The sequence below is a fragment of the Macrosteles quadrilineatus genome, unplaced genomic scaffold (genome assembly GCF_028750875.1).
Source record: "Macrosteles quadrilineatus isolate MER2022 unplaced genomic scaffold, UCM_ALF_1.0 Scaffold_39__1_contigs__length_1060358, whole genome shotgun sequence".
Lineage (NCBI taxonomy): Eukaryota > Metazoa > Arthropoda > Insecta > Hemiptera > Cicadellidae > Macrosteles > Macrosteles quadrilineatus.
In genome coordinates, this window is record NW_026542632.1 from 14,154 (window position 1) to 32,062 (window position 17,909).

General features: G+C 35.5%; 1 protein-coding gene across 1 annotated transcript; it reads left to right on the plus strand.

The window, feature by feature from the left end:
- The first annotated feature begins 7,506 nt into the window (after window positions 1–7,506).
- LOC129005876 (M-phase phosphoprotein 6-like) lies at window positions 7,507–17,085 on the plus strand. The gene is made up of 3 exons (XM_054434908.1): window positions 7,507–7,658; window positions 11,207–11,307; window positions 16,687–17,085. The coding sequence occupies exons 1-3, from the start codon at window positions 7,602–7,604 to the stop codon at window positions 17,012–17,014; spliced, it is 486 nt and encodes a 161-aa protein (XP_054290883.1). The 5' UTR covers window positions 7,507–7,601; the 3' UTR covers window positions 17,015–17,085.
- Window positions 17,086–17,909: the final 824 nt, after the last annotated feature.

The window sequence follows — 17,909 nt, forward strand, 5'->3', positions numbered from 1 at the left end:
TTCCCTTGCAACTGACCTGGTAGCCTCGTCTAGTATGAGGATGGATGGGATTTTCAGTAGAGCGCGGGCGATAGCTATCCTCTGTTTCTGGCCCCCAGACACGGTAACTCCTTTCTCCCCCAGAATGGTACTGTAGCCATCAGGGAACTGTCGGATAAAACTGTCAGCATTGGCCAGCCCAGCAGCCTCGTACACCTGTGACAAAGATTAATTAAATTAGTAATACCAAACTAGTGACGGGTAATACAAACAAAGTAACATAGAATCAAACCAGCTACCTTCTGATTACAGCAGTACTATAATCACTCAACCACCAAGCTGACATAAAAACTTTTACTCATACCAGTACTCATAACGTTTTTAATATGTTACATTTTAACAAGTTACCTTTAAGCATGTTACATTTTAAAAGGTTACAATTTTACATGTTACATTTTTACATGTTACATTTTAAAATGTTACATTTTAACACCGTACATTTTAACATGTTACATTTTAACTTCTTATATTTCCACATGTTACATTTTTACATGTTACATTTTAACATGTTTTACGATCAAGTCATTCCCTTGCAACTGACCTGGTAGCCTCGTCTAGTATGAGGATGGATGGGATTTTCAGTAGAGCGCGGGCGATAGCTATCCTCTGTTTCTGGCCCCCAGACACGGTAACTCCTCTCTCCCCCAGAATGGTACTGTAGCCATCAGGGAACTGTCGGATAAAACTGTCAGCATTGGCCAGCCCAGCAGCCTCGTACACCTGTGACAAAGATTAATTAAATTAGTAATACCAAACTAGTGACGGGTAATACAAACAAAGTAACATAGAATCAAACCAGCTACCTTCTGATTACAGCAGTACTATAATCACTCAACCACCAAGCTGACATAAAAACTTTTACTCATACCAGTACTCATAACGTTTTTAATATGTTACATTTTAACAAGTTACCTTTAAGCATGTTACATTTTAAAAGGTTACAATTTAACATGTTACAATTTTACATGTTACATTTTAATATGTTACATTTTAACACGTTACATTTAAGCATGTTACATTTTAAAATGTTACATTTTAACACCGTACATTTTAACATGTTACATTTTAACTTCTTATATTTCCACATGTTACATTTTTACATGTTACATTTTAACATGTTTTACGATCAAGTCATTCCCTTGCAACTGACCTGGTAGCCTCGTCTAGTATGAGGATGGATGGGATTTTCAGTAGAGCGCGGGCGATAGCTATCCTCTGTTTCTGGCCCCCAGACACGGTAACTCCTCTCTCCCCCAGAATGGTACTGTAGCCATCAGGGAACTGTCGGATAAAACTGTCAGCATTGGCCAGCCCAGCAGCCTCGTACACCTGTGACAAAGATTAATTAAATTAGTAATACCAAACTAGTGACGGGTAATACAAACAAAGTAACATAGAATCAAACCAGCTACCTTCTGATTACAAGGCGAGTACAGCAGTACTATAATCACTCAACCACCAAGCTGACATAAAAACCGTCGTTGTCGTCGTCGTCGTCGTCGTCGTCGTCGTCGTCGTCGTCAAGCAATAAAGCAATAAAGCAATAAAAAAATAAAACCTTGTCGTTTATTTCAGCAATAAAAAGTTTGGGAATTGATATGTAACATAATTTTATTATCCGTCGAATGTTTTCTCGATTTTCCAGAGTGAGCGGTATATAAATGATTAGGGTAACTTTAACCTATTTTCCACCACTTTTATTTTGTTATAACATATGTACACTTTTAGGTTACATGTACCTCAACTAATTTCAGCAATAAAAAGTTTGGGAATTGATAAGGAACATTATTTTATTACCCGTCGAAAGTTGAGTGAGTTCTACAGATTGAATGGTAAGTAAATGGTTAGGGGAACTTAAACCTATTTTCCACCACTTTTATTTTGTTATAACATATGTACACGTTTAGATTACATGTAACTCAACTAATTTCAGCAATAAAAAGTTTGGGAATTGATAAGAAACATAATTTTATTACCCGTCGAAAGTTGACTGGATTTTTCAGCGTACGCGGTATGGAAATGGTTAGGAGAACTTTAACCTATTTTCCACCACTTTTATTGTCTTATCACATATGTCCACATTAAGGTTACATGTACTTTGACTAATTTCAACAATAAAACGTTTGGGAATTGATAAGGAACATAATTTTAATATCCGTCGAAGGTTGACTGGATTTTTCAGCGTACGCAGTATGAAAATAGTTAGGGTAACTTTAACCTATTTTCCACCACTTTTATTTTGTTATAACATATGTACACTTTTAGGTTACATGTACCTCAACTAATTTCAGCAATAAAAAGTTTGGGAATTGATATGTAACATAATTTTATTATCCGTTGAAAGTTGACTAGATTTTTCAGCGTACGTGGTATGGAAATGGTTAGGGCAACTTTAACCTATTTTCCACCAATTTTAATTTGTTATAACATATGTACACTTTTAGATTACATGTAACTCAACTAATTTCAGCAATAAAAAGTTTGGGAATTGATATGTAACATAATTTTATTATCCGTCGAAAGTTTTCTCGTTTTTCCAGAGTGAGCGGTATATAAATGATTAGGGTAACTTTAACCTATTTTCCACCACTTTTATTTTGTTATAACATATGTACACTTTTAGGTTACATGTACCTCAACTAATTTCAGCAATAAAAAGTTTGGGAATTGATAAGGAAGATTATTTTATTACCCGTCGAAAGTTGAGTGAGTTCTACAGATTGAATGGTAAGTAAATGGTTAGGGGAACTTTAACCTATTTTCCACCACTTTTATTTTGTTATAACATATGTACACTTTTAGGTTACATGTACCTAAACTAATTTCAGCAATAAAAAGTTTGGGTATTGATAAGGAACATAATTTCATAACCCGTCGAAAGTTGACTGGATTTTTCAGAGTACGCGGTATGGAAATGGTTAGGAGAACTTTAACCTTTTTTCCACCACTTTTATTGTCTTATCACATATGTCCACCTTAAGGTTACATGTAATTTAACTAATTTCAGCAATAAAAAGTTTGGGAATTGTTAAGGAACATAATTGTATAACCCGTCGAAGGCTGACTGGATTTTTCAGCATAAGCGGTATGGAAGAGATTAGGGGAACTTTGACCTATTTTCCACCACTTTTTATTTTGTTATAACATATGTACACTTTTAGGTTATAATTTACATATTTACAATTAAAGCTTACATATAGACCTACCTCTATATATATGTATATAATTAATGTATATAATTAATATAATTATAATATATAATAATATAGTGTATATTGAGATTTTGAAATAAAAAATTTATTTATACTGAGTTTTTATAGTTACTTTTATATTTCAAACAGTAGCTTTAGATAGAAACGAGTTTATACATTATTTAGGTAATATATGTATATTGCGATAAAAGTAAATAACTATATAATTTTCCACTAGTATACTTTGTCGTAATACATATATTATTTAAGTATATTCACTACTTAATAAATAAGTATAGCGAATTAGTTTTGGTTTGGAAATCTGTAAATTATCCGTAGTAGGTAGTTGCATATGCGAGGTCTCTTTTTTGAACATCGACTGTACTACTCTAAGCTAGGCGGTATCTGATTGGTCGAGAGGGAGAAGAGGGGAAGTCGTTGTGGGAGGGGAAAAAATGTAGGGTCGACAGCTGGCGATAGCTGTCTTCACGGTCGTCCTACGCCAGGGTAATGCAAAGCCTAGCCAAGGCCTAAGTTATTTAAATGTTAGTTAGTTAGCCTAGCCTACACATTTAATTGGCTTAAGGACCATATTTAGTCTACGGCATAGACTTTTTTCCAAACAGATAATGGTTTACAGGCTATAGGTTTAAATGTGTCAAACCTACAGATTAGTAGGCCTTTATACAACTCACCCAAGGGTTTCTAATACAAAAGTTACACCGCTTGGTAACTTATTTTTAAGTGCCTTTTACCACACAGCCTAGACAGTTATATAATTATAAGATTTGTCCTTTTGCAATGTTTATGGGAAATGTCGGTACTGTAGTCCTAACTGTGTGACCCTACAGGGGTACAACAGTTTCTTAACTGGGCTACGCTAATATCGATTGGAACTATCGAATTGAAATCTTGATTAATAATCGATATCTTAAAATATAATGTCTATTATAAAATTAATCTGTCATAACCTAACCTAACTTGTTGATGGTGAAAAAATCGCAGTTTACTAATCGAATCGATAGTTTCAATCGTTATTAGTGTAGCCCAGTTAAGAAACTGTATCCTTGTTTTATTTGGACAACACTTGGAACAAAACACAACAAACACTTTTAAAGACTAGGCCTACAGTATAAAAACTAACTTTAACTTACAAGGGTGCACGGGGATGGCACGGTAGAACGCATAACAATAAACACTCTTTTATACACTTAAATCTTAAATCCGACTTCAAAACATATACGATACTTCGATAAAACCTCAAATTATTTAAAAAAAAAAACACAGCTTAAAGACTTTGAAAACTACAATCGCTGGGGCACGGCAGGGGCAGAGAGATGATGACAGAACGACAGAACGAGAACAGTAAACAACTCTTTTGCTTCAATTGTGTGAGAGTCGTTCATTTGAGATCAGCTCAATTTTACGGTTTGCGCATGCGCAGTAGGCTAGTCCAATTCCTGCCCTGAAACGCTCGCGATTTAACCTCTTCTTACTCTCTAAAATCTGGCAGCTAATCTCAATCTGCCATATTTCGAGACACTGAGGTAAACTGTCAACTCCGTTCTTGAGAGATTGAGATTGAGGTTATGTCTTGCTTAATCTTAGTGATTGCAAAGTACCTTAACTTAAGTAATTAACTAAAGTAAACTAAATAAAGTAATAAACTTAAGTATAAAAAATAAAATTTACTATGGATGTTTGTTTTAGGGTGTAGCTAATTAAAAGTTTAGGCATAGGCTGCACTTTACTTTAGGTCCTACACTCATCCTAAATACATTATTATTTGCTTTCTTCGTCTCTATTTCGGAACACATCACCTTATTTTAGTTTCCTTCATCTGGTTGTTTTATAATATTTTTAATTGTTTTTTATTTAGGTTAAAGCGGCTATTTGCCATTGCACTGAAAGCATATCGTAACAAATTAATTTGATCCCTTTATTAGGCGAATGGTATTCAAACAAACTATGATATTGTTTCTCTCTACCACAATCCTTAATAAATCATAGGTCTAATAACAATTAATTATCTTATAATAAGTTCAATTAGTATGCCTAGTCTATTTCAAACATTCCAACAAGAATAAAACCCTTGATTAAATAGTCTAGTATTGACACAGTAAATAAAATTAAAATGCGATTATTCTACAGAAAACAATCGCATAATTGGGTGCTAATACATTGACAACAAATACATAACCTCTAAATCGCAATTAGTAAATTAAAGCAATAACAAAACAATATGGCGTCGTCTCAAAAAGAGTAATTTTTTGCCGAAAGAGAGGAAGAAGAAAGTGCAGTCAACCTCCACTCAACAGCTCGATAGGTGTTGAGTAGTTTTGGTTGTATAAGTCCACCGTCAACCGTTTCAAAAATACGAAACGATTGGAAATAGAATGACTCGACACTCAACTCAACAGTCAACCATTTCAAAAATAGGGCCTCAGACGTGAAACTCAGGATGTATTGTTCCTTTACAAGATTTTAAGTGGACTTTACCTTTACCTTTACCTTTACCTGGACTGGTGGATTGCAGTGGACTGTTCGGCAGGATAAACTTCCACGTACCAAAGGCAACTAGATCCAGGGACCTCTTTAGTAGACAGCACTCCAGTACAAACTATGCGCAAAACTCCACTATGGTCCGCATCCAAAGACTAGGGAATGTAGTTGCACCACAAGTTGACTTCTTCAATTCTAGTCATAAGTCTTTCAAAGTCACTGTAAATGAGCTGTTGTGGAAATCCTAGTCACTGGAGACATGTATTTAGTAAATGTCAGTCGCTTTATCAATGTTTTTCTCTTTTGTTTTGTTCAACATTATTGCATGTATCACTATGGCTGTGTTATTAGGTAATGTCATTGTTGTCAATTCTCGATTATTTTGTCTGTCTTGTTATATGTATTTTGCAATCATCACTTTGTTAAATTTTCTAATTGTAGCCATTAAGCAACAATCTATCTTTTGTGTAGTTAAGCATGTACTATAACACTACATACATACTAATATCTATTGTAAAAATATGTGTTAGCCATCAAATTTTTCATATGTATTGTTTGGTTAGAATTTGTAGCAATTAGCATATTATTGTAAATGGTTGTTACCGTCAAATAAATAAATAAATAAATAAATTAAATAAAAAAAACTTGTTTAGCCGTTCTTTCATGTGGGGTTTTTAAGAAAACTATTGTTACTTCAAAAATGGAAGGATGCATGGTGAAGTTGTAAAGTTGTTTTTAAACACCCTGTATGAAAACAGGATTTTGAGTAACATTATATAAGTATGGTAATATGTATGGTCAGGGAAGTACAAATTTATTCAAATTTGCTTTACCTATTGCGATGTCTCTAAAAATGTTTAAATAGTTTTACTAATTTGATTTCACTCCATAATGCAATTTTTTTTCAATGAAGAAAGATGTATGATAGAATAAGATGTTTAGCTTTTTGATAATAAACAGATTTGTTGAACCTTAGTTTACAATATAAAAATATGTTTAATCTAATTTCCTTGATAATTATTTAACATTTTTACTAAAATGGCAACATAGTACAACAAGGATTGTTAAACGCCTGCCTTCTCTATTGTTTGATTTTTTTCCTGAGACATGTTTTTGTTCTGCCTTTGAGCCTTTGCCCGTCTGCAGTTCTGTTGTTCTGTTGTCGTCTGTTGCTTGTTGCTTGAGGTATTTACTCAGGGGAGGTATAGAAGAGGCTACGATGACAGCTGAGGGCTTCTTATTAGCTGAGGGAACGCCATTACCGTAACAAAACGTTCGATGTCCATCGGCCTCGGTGGTCCAATGGATAGCGTGCCGGGCTGGTATACTGTAGGTCCCGGGTTCGAGTCCCGCTGGTAGCCTTAACTTTTTGTCCAAGATTTTTTTATTATCAGCAAGTTTGGTTGGTTTGGTTTGGTTATTACAGTTTAATTTTATTATTAAGTCATTATAAAATTTTAATTGAGCAATTTCTAGTTTTATTTAATAAACAGAATTATTTTTCCGATTACTAAACTTTTGTTATATTATTTCTTTATCAGCAAGTTTGGTTAGTTCGGTTAGGTTATGATAGTTTAATTTTATAATTAAAAATAGTAAAATTGAATTTGAGGCATTTATAATTTTATTTTATGAACAGAAGTATTTTTGCGATTAGTAAACCTTTATTGCCAAAGTGCTCTCTACTACAGCGCTGTTCACGGAGGAATTTTGAACTAAATGCCTCATTTGTACCTCCCCTAAGTCAGACCCGTTGCTTGATTGCATGATTGCATGCGTTTGACATAGTGTTTAGGTTAAGTTTACAGTTTGCAAGTTAATTTTAAAAACAGTTTCTTTTTTATTTAAATTGGATTTAATAAAACAACAATGACGGCCAGAGAAATGAATAAAACAAAACTCTCCAAAGGCATTTTGGAGATGAAGGTAAGACTCACCACAAGTTAACCTAAAGTTCCTTAACTTTTGCTAAAACTGAAGTGCCTAATGAACTTACTCTATTATACAATATATCACTTTCTCTGATATTTACGCGTTGTAATTTCATGTAAAAAATCCCTACATCCAAGATTAAGCCTTTGGGTAAAGAAAAGCCAAAGTGAAAGCTAGCAATTGCAGCCTGTTTTGAGCTAGGCTAGGCCTATCCTACTAGTTGACTAGAGGGATGAGCATTAATAGTCGATGTTTTTGGCCAAGTATTGAAATATCGATGTTTTCTATGACTGAATTGTGCTGTTGCAGTACAGAGAGCAGACAAAAATCTATAAACATCAATGTTTTAGCCGGGGTAGGGATATGAATGCTTGATCCATAGAGGCAATTGTCCTCATCCAAGAAATATAACCTAAGTTAAGGGTTTTTGTCCAACTAGGCTATTAAGGTCCTAACTTACATTTTAAGTTTCATAGACTCGACCATCTAGTTTTTTTCACACAATGACACAAGGGCAATACTTTATGTCAATCAGTGTTGATGTGGAAGATATAGACTGTCTTTAGTAGGCCTATCCTTTACATTACTGGTAATAGGCTATCTAACCAAATGGAGAGTAAAATAGTAATGGCTCCTAACATTTACATGGATTTTACTGCATGAAACCACAATATCGTACATCTCTGATAATTTGTTTTGGTGTAGGCTTACACTCGAGATAGGCCTATATTTTTAGGGTTCCAGTATAGAACTAGAAATTTTAGGAAAGCGGTCCAAGACCCTCATATTTTTGTGGATATTAAAATACACACACACTTTATTCCCAAATCCAAGAATGCTAAACAATAAGCTAAGCCACACTTTATTTTGATAGCTTTAATACAGGTAAGAAACCTTTCAGTTAACTGACCAAACATAAAAGTGAAATACGTATCGTAACTTTAAGTTAACTAGGTGGCGTTCGCAGAGGCATCCACAAAATTGAGCGGAGTCATCAAGGGTTCATATTATTATTGTTTTTGTCATACTGCAGTAAAAACAGTAGTTTTTAATGCATGCATTGCGAGTCTAAAGTAGCATTTTTAATATTTAGAGAGTAAAAATAGTTTTTAGCCACTATGGAGTAAAAACCAGCTGTTGTCAACTCAGTTGTAAATTTCGATTGTAAACGATTGCATGTATCGAAAAAATGTATCGATTCGTGCTTTGTGATCATTCTACAGTCTACAGTCTCTTCCCGTAGCATTTTAGCATTGCAGATACATTAATCCATTACCAAACTCAACACTGCTCACCTTTACTACTTCCTTCACCCCACCCTACGTCGTGGACCTGTTTCCCTCTCTTCCCATAGCATTTTAGGATTGCACATACATTAATGTAATTGCCAAAGACAGTTCCCACACTCTGCACTGTTAGCCTTACTACTTACTTCACCATTTAATACGTCATAGACCTGTTTCCTTCCTTTCTCATAGCATTTAAGTATTACAGATTAATTTATCTATCTGCCCAAACGGTTCCCCCACTCTGCACTGCCAGCCTTTACTAACTTCCTTCACCACTTCCTACGTCGTGGGGCCTGTTTCCTTCCCTTCTCATAGCATTTTAGTATTGAAGATACATTAATCTAACTGCCACAGACGGATCTCACACTATGCTGATGCTCATACTGTACTACTTCCTACGTCGTGGACCTGTATTCATCACTTTCCATAGCATTTTAGTATTTTAGATGCGATAATCTAATTGCCACAAACATTCTCACACTCCGTACTGCTAGCCTTTACTACTTATTTCACCATTTCCCATGTCGTGGGCATGCTTCCATCCCTTTTCATGGCATTTCAGCATTGCAGATACATTAAAACAGCAACAAAAGGTTTCCAGCTCCCACACTCCACACTGCTCACCTTACTACTTCTTTCACCTCTTCCTACGTCGCGGATCTGTTTCCCTCTCTTCCCATAACATTTTAAGGTTGTAGATACCTAAATCTAATCGTCATAAACAGATCCCACACTCCAAACAACTCGCCTTCACCACTTCCTACATCGCGGACCTGTTTCCCTTCCTTTCCGTAGTATTTTAGGATTGCAGATACCTTAATCTAATCTTCATAAACAGTTCCCACACACCGGACAGCTCGCTTTGACTACTTCCTTCACCACTTCCTGCGTCACGAACCTGTTTCCCTCCCTTCCCATATCACCATAAGATTGCAAATACCTTAATCTAATGGTCAAAAAACAGATCCCGCACCCCGAAAAGCTCGCCTTTACTACTTCCTTCGCCACTTCCTACGTCGCGGACCTGTTTCTTTCCCTTCTATAGCATTTTAGAATTGCAGATACCTTAATCTAATCGTCATAAACAGTTCCCACACTCCAGACTGCTTGCCTTTACTACTTCCTTCACCACTTTCTACGTTAAGGACCTGTTTTCCTCCCTTCCCATAGAATTTTAGGAATGCAGATACCTTAATCTAATCGTCATAAACAGTTTCCACACTCCAGACTGCTTGCCTTTACTACTTCCTTCATCACTTTCTACGTCACGGACCTGTTTTCCTCCCTTCCCATAGAATTTTAGGATTTCAGATGCCTTAATATAATCGTCATAAACAGTTTCCAAACTCCAGACTGCTCGCCTTTACAACTTCCTTCACCACTTTTACGTCGCGGACCTGTTTTCCTCCCTTGCCATTTAATTTTAGTAATGCAAATACCTTAATCTAATCGTCATTAACAGTTTTCACACTCCTGACTGCTCGCCTTTACTACTTCCTTCACCACTTCCTACGTCGCGGACCTGTTTTCCTCCCTTCCCATAGAATTTTAGAAATGCAGATACCTTAATCTAATCGATTTAATCGTCATAAACAGTTTCCACATTCCAGACTGATCACCTTTACTACTTCCTTCACCACTTCATACGTCACGGACTTCAAGCTAGTGTCGTCATTTGATTATATTTATGATCCACCGTTTCTGTTCTAATATCTGTGGAATAATGCTAACAGCTATTTCTTTATCTACTGCATTTAAACGTCAACAGCTGATCATATGTCTTTGTTTATGTGTCAAATACTGCTTCCATAAGGATTACATTAAAACTTTGAGACCCAGTGGGGCAGATTCCTGAGAGACTTTTTTAACACAATATAGATGTTGGCACTCACCGATATGGTATTTATCACCATGCAAAATTTGAAAACGATCGATTCAGCCGTCTAGGAGGAGTTTGCGTATTACGAAATGCATAAGAGTCGACGTATAAGAGCTTCGCTCGCTCCGCTCAATTAGGTATGTGATTTTATTTTTCATACAGGATTCGTTACCGGTAGGCTAGTCTTAAAATCCATGAGAAATATGTTGGCTGAATTTATTCTTCAATAAGGTTAACATCTTGGGCTTTAGCCTGAATAATATTAAAAAATGTCAGGTAGGCGGATTCCATTTAGAATTCCTAAGTATTTCTATTCACTTGTAGCTTTTTGTGTGCTGTAGTTAACTTATTATGTTTTTATTTGGTAATTTCAGTTCATGAAGAGAACCAAAGACAAGGTCATAAAAGAACTTCAAGATGAGGAAGGAAGACTAATGTTTGGAAATCAAATAACAGAAGGCATGAGAGCTGGAATGTAAGTAAGCCGATGAATGTTAGACACTATTAATAATCATACTTGGTCATGAAATAAATGTGGTACTAGCCAGACTTACACTGAGTAGAGATAAGACGGAGCATTCAAACAAATAGTTTTTACTTAATATTGTGCCTGAATAGTTGACAAACTATCTTACGAAAAGTGTGGGCTTTTTAACCAATAATAGCAATTAAAACAGAACTATATAAGAAGCGAAACCGTTATATTAAAAGAAGCGACGCTACGAAGATTGCCGCTAGCGGTAGTTCACAAAGACTTGGCTGGAAACGCTAGCGCTTCCTACATGAATTTTTGTGAGCTGCCGCTGGCGGCAATCTTCGTAGCGTCGCCTATTTTAATATGGCGGTTTCGCTTCTTATAAGGTTTTGTATTCATTGATAATAGTCAGGATGGTAGCAGAGACTGTAGATTCAAGTTTTGTAAGATGTTCTTTAAACTGCAAATAATTAAAAACAATTAATTGTAAAATTGAATAATTTGTATAGCCTACCTGGAATTAAAAGATAAAATTAATAACTTTTGAACATTTTATTACATTTTAACATATCACAAACGGATCAATGTAATTTAGCATTCCAGAAACCTGTAATTGTGAATCAACTATGTCTACTACACATTTTTCTTGGGCCTTGAGCAAAAGAGAAAATAGCTTATTCCCTATATGGGACATTCGCTAAAAGGTAGTTAGGTACATTCAAGTGGTGTCTAGCACTAGTAGCTGGAGCAAAGTCCAACACCCCCCTCCCCATCATGTACTAACTTACAACGCTCACGGTGGGGGAACACACTGTGCCCTGTGCGATAGGAATTTTTGCACAGTGCTCACCGCTCGAGCTCTTCCTTGCTAGTCTCAAGTATGTTTCCGATCTCATGATGGGTTAGCCTCTGGATCGTAAATTGCAATATAAAAATGGTTTATTTTACCTTTTTGCGTCGAACGATCCGTGTGTAGTTAGTACAACTACAGCTGTTTCATACCACTAGGGTACATCATCAGGTTGTTGGCAGAACGTTAGATAAAACAGCATTCATTAATAGATGAACTTGTCGAAATGAATATGTCTATATACACATAATACACGAAAAACATTTAAAAAACACGAATTTACGAACTTGGCCAAGTAACGAACACACGAGACAGGCGCCGATGGATGTTGCGTCATGACTGCTGTCGTGTGTCCAAGCATCAGCTGTTACCCCTCCCCACCAACTCCTTTATCAGGACCAGTTTTGTTTTGGTTTAAATGAATGGCAGTATTGTAGATGATATTAGATCTGAATGAAATTTGTTCGTTCAATATATGGTCAGGGTGTTCTTTGGATGCCTTGTATATTTCGAACTCCTCTATTGTGTCCATGTATCTGCCTTTAGTACATAAATGCATAATTTCTAGATTACTATGTATGTCCGTGTAGTTGTGGTTTGCGTTAATTATGTGGTTGGCGAATGCTGATTTCGAGTTCTTTTTGGGTAGGTGTTCTTTAAACCTAGTAGCGAAAGAGCGAGCAGTTTGGCCGATGTAAAAGCTCGGGCAATCGTTACATGTCATTTTGTAAATACCTGTGCTGTTTACTTTATCAGAATGTGTTTTATTTTTTTCCTTAAGCATAGTAGATAATTTGTTTGATGTTTTGTATGCAACGTGTACATCGTTCTTTGCCATTTCTTTTCTCAAGGTGTTATTGAGTACTACTCCAAATTCAGCACATACATACTTTTTGTTTCTGGGTTCTAGAATCTCTTTTGTTTTATTTTTCTATTTTCTGATAAGTTTATCAATGAGAGAGCTTTCATATCCATTGGCAACGGCAATGTGCTTCAAAATGTTTATTTCATTGTTGTAGTTTTCTGTGGTAAGGGGTATGGATAATAGTCTGTGAACGAAACTATTGTAAGCAGCTGTCTTGTGGTTGAAAGGATGGTGTGATGACGAATGGATGGTCTGGTCAGTTGTTGTTGGTTTTCTGTAGATTTTGAATTCCATGATGTGATCAGTTCTTGTTATTGTTACGTCTAAGAAATTAATTGATTTGTTAGCTTCGGTTTCGAGGGTGAATTTTAGTTTATGGTGGACATTGTTCAAATAATTTCCAAGTATCTTTATCTGCCTTTCATTACCATTGAATAAGATTAATGTGTCATCCACATATCGGCTGTAGTGAACTATTTTATCTTTTTGTTTGTTGGAATCTGACCATAGAAATTTATTTTCTATATTGTTTAGAAACAGTTCTGAAAGGACGCTTGAAAGTGGAGAGCCCATAGCTAAACCTTCGTTTTGTGTGTAGTATTTATTTTCAAACGTGAAATAGTTTTGTTTGAGGACTATTTTAGTGAGATTAACTAACTCATTTTTAGCCTCGGTTGATAAGGAGGAGTTTTTATCTAGATTAGATTCAAGTATGTCGATGGTTTCATCAATGGGTACGTTTGTGAATAAATTCACTACGTCAAATGAGGCTAAAGTATAAGAACCCTTTAGTTTAATTTTACAGAGTTGGTTTACTACATCAACTGTGTTCTTAACACTATGGTCGTTATCTAAGGCGGTCTCTTTCCTAATTATTTTGTCAAGTTTTTGAGCAATTTTATAGGCTGGTGAGGGTCTGAAATTTACTAGTGGTCTGATGGGCGTGTCAGGTTTGTGGATCTTCGGTAGTCCTCTAAGGATGGGAGCCTGGGGTCTAGTAACTTTGCATTGCTTTATTTCATCTTTAGACAAAAGATTTGTTGACGAGGATATCAATTTATTTATTTCTTTGGAGTAGGTAGCAGTAGGGTCACAGTTTAATGTGTCAATGTTATTGGCTGTGATGAATTCACAAATTTTGTTTACGTATTCAGTTTTACTGAGGATAACAATGCAGTTTCCCTTATCAGCTTTTGTGATAACGGCATTGTTTTGTTCTAACTTGTCCCTAATGTTGGCAGCGACTTGTTTTAAAGGTTTATATTTTGTCAAGTATGATTTTCTAATGTTTGGATTTAAGACAGCTTTTTTCATTTTGTTTGTGATCATTACTCTTGCCGTATCACGTGCGTCATTGTTGTTTAAATATTTTACAGCTGTTTCTGCATTTAGTAGTTCTGATATCAAGCTATTTTTCTTATCATTGGGAAAATTATAATTTAATCCTTTGTTCAAAAGATTGGTTTCTTGTTCAGAGAACTCTATGTTCGTTTTATTTATAAATCTTGGATGAAATACGTGACTACAATTTACTGTATCTTTATTCAACTGTGATTTTACTAATGAATCAATCTTTTTGGTTTGGGATTTCATTTTTAGAAAAATTTTTCTATTGATTTGAGAATCCAATTCTGATAACACATTCTTGGTTTGTGAAGGGTGAAGGCTGCTTAAAAGTTCTAAATGTGTGTTCATTAATAACTTGTTCAACATGCATTTTTTGGCATGCAACGACTTGATTTCATGTTTAATCCAAGTAGTTTCAGCAACTTTTTTGGCTTTTTTAGCAGCTTTGGAGACGTTGTTAATTTTAACTGATACATATTTAGGGACTAATCCATATTCAATGCATTTTTTATTAAATTTTATGTTTTCTATGGTTTTGAAAAGTTTTATCTTAACGTTCTTGTATTTGTAGGCTAATTGAACTTGACAAGTTTCCAATTTCATGATGGGTTAGCCTCTGGATCGTAAATTGCAATATAAAAATGGTTTATTTTACCTTTTTGCGTCGAACGATCCGTGTGTAGTTAGTACAACTACAGCTGTTTCATACCACTAGGGTACATCATCAGGTTGTTGGCAGAACGTTAGATAAAACAGCATTCATTAATAGATGAACTTGTCGAAATGAATATGTCTATATACACATAATACACGAAAAACATTTAAAAAACACGAATTTACGAACTTGGCCAAGTAACGAACACACGAGACAGGCGCCGATGGATGTTGCGTCATGACTGCTGTCGTGTGTCCAAGCATCAGCTGTTACCCCTCCCCCCCAACTCCTTTATCAGGACCAGTTTTGTTTTGGTTTAAATGAATGGCAGTATTGTAGATGATATTAGATCTGAATGAAATTTGTTCGTTCAATATATGGTCAGGGTGTTCTTTGGATGCCTTGTAACATAATTAACGCAAACCACAACTACACGGACATACATAGTAATCTAGAAATTATGCATTTATGTACTAAAGGCAGATACATGGACACAATAGAGGAGTTCGAAATATACAAGGCATCCAAAGAACACCCTGACCATATATTGAACGAACAAATTTCATTCAGATCTAATATCATCTACAATACTGCCATTCATTTAAACCAAAACAAAACTGGTCCTGATAAAGGAGTTGGGGGGGAGGGGTAACAGCTGATGCTTGGACACACGACAGCAGTCATGACGCAAAATCCATCGGCGCCTGTCTCGTGTGTTCGTTACTTGGCCAAGTTCGTAAATTTGTGTTTTTTAAATGTTTTTCGTGTATTATGTGTATATAGACATATTCATTTCGACAAGTTCATCTATTAATGAATGCTGTTTTATCTAACGTTCTGCCAACAACCTGATGATGTACCCTAGTGGTATGAAACAGTTGTAGTTGTACTAACTACACACGGATCGTTCGACGCAAAAAGGTAAAATAAACCATTTTTATATGTTTCCGATCGTCCCAAAAGCATGTTTCCTGTGTACCTTACTTCTCTGTTCTTGAGCTTAATGAATGATTCATTTATTGATGCTTTGATCCTCTTTCTATCAAAAAGTCGTTTGCCTCACGTATTTTGATAGCGATAGATGAATCATTGTCAAAGTTATCACTTTGGGATGGGATTGCTCACCTGCCTACTTTGTCAGGTGGTAAAACACAATTCAAGTTGTATGGAGTAGCCTATAGGAGATGAGCCATAATGTGTGATAACGTCACTGCAAACCCAACAGCAGCAGCCATTTTGTCGCATGACACATGCCGAGAAAAGCAACAATTGCAAATTTTACACGAGAAACTAATGACAACAAAACCACATCTCAACATACCTCACAAGGCAAGACGACAGCCGCCACATGGTATGCAGTGACATACCGTACACATGAGCAGTCCAAACCCAAACTCTCATACCTCAGACAAAACTCATATCACACCTTTAAGGGACACTAAATAAAATATGTGTTTAGCACTTGTGCCATTTTAAAGTTGTGGCCAAAAGGTAATCCCTTCAGTAACTTAAATTATTGCTTTAGTTAGGTTGATGCTCCATCCCATCACACGAACACTCATTCCTGATTCGGAGACGAATGTGAGGGACGAAATACCTGGATTTATACCTCACAGATTGCTTGGAACATATTCTAAAATACCGACTGTTTTTTTCTTACAGGAGCAATTATATTTTGGAACCAAGTTTTATCCCTTGCGAGGATTTAATCGATGGCAGATTATCGTTTCGAGGAATGAATCCAGAAATAGAGAGACTTATGGAACTGGAAGAATTAGCCAAGAGAAAACCAGTGGATAGATCCATGGCTACGGATGTCAGCGACGTCGAAATGGCCAAGTTTAAGGAATCTTTAGTGGAGACAGTTGCAAGTAAATACAAGACAAAGAAGATCCGAGGTGTTAACTCCTCACAAATGTCTTCTGCCTCAAATAAACAAGAAGAACCGCCCAGGAAAAGAGCAAGGTTCCTCAAACCTAAGGACGAATAGCATGCATCTATCTTCTTGCACTGGTTAGTCTTAAGGAATTGTACATATAATATTTAAACAAATGAAAAATGCCTGACTTACTTTGGTTGTGTTTTCCTTTTCTACCTCAAACAATCTATATATTAATAGGCAAGCAATCCTTTTATAAACTAAAATATGCTCAAAAATAAGCACAAAAAATTAATTTAAAATTAAAAAAAATTAACGTGGACCTTATGGGTTGCCGAAATAACAACGAAATATAAATTGAAAATCAAAACAAATAGAAGAAATTCCAATCACTTGTTTATTTACAGCTTGGGGTGAATATAGAGAAGTCTGTACATTACATATTTTTGGTAGAGTTTTCGACCACTGGACGACCTCTAGTTATATAAATAGTTCAATCATAAAGCCTCACTTGATCATGCTTTAACATAGACTAACCAACACAAGTAGACTTCTCATTACATTGTAAATTTTGAAGCACGTTTTTCGTGTCTAGTTCATGTACGTGACACTGGGCGCTAGTGTCGACGAAACTTTGTTTCTATTATTTTAGGGTTAATTTCTTGATTTGTGCTTTACTGTTTGGTTATGTAACTAGGGGACAAGTTATTGTTTATGATTATATCGTATTATTTGGTTAAACGAGGTTTTAAATGGCTGTAATAACGGGAAACAAATTGTAAACAAAACACGACCTCTACATAAACCGTACAGAACTAACAATAAAATTGTCTTCAGCTGTTCCATAAGGATGAGAAATCTACTAAGGGAGTATGTTTTATCTATGGCTTTAATTAATACTACCTATATCTTTTTTGTACGGTGTGCCAATATGTTGTTCATTAAATTACACTACCTACTAAACAAAATTGTACCATGTTTTATTTGTTTAGGAATGCTTCTATAA

Excerpts from the sequence above, each read along its gene's own strand:
- LOC129005876 (XM_054434908.1), top strand. The coding sequence starts at position 7,602 with ATGACGGCCAGAGAAATGAATAAAACAAAACTCTCCAAAGGCATTTTG. Across the intron at positions 7,659-11,206 it reads AAGGCATTTTGGAGATGAAG|TTCATGAAGAGAACCAAAGA; the intron begins GTAAGACTCACC and ends TGGTAATTTCAG. Across the intron at positions 11,308-16,686 it reads GAAGGCATGAGAGCTGGAAT|GAGCAATTATATTTTGGAAC; the intron begins GTAAGTAAGCCG and ends TTTTTCTTACAG.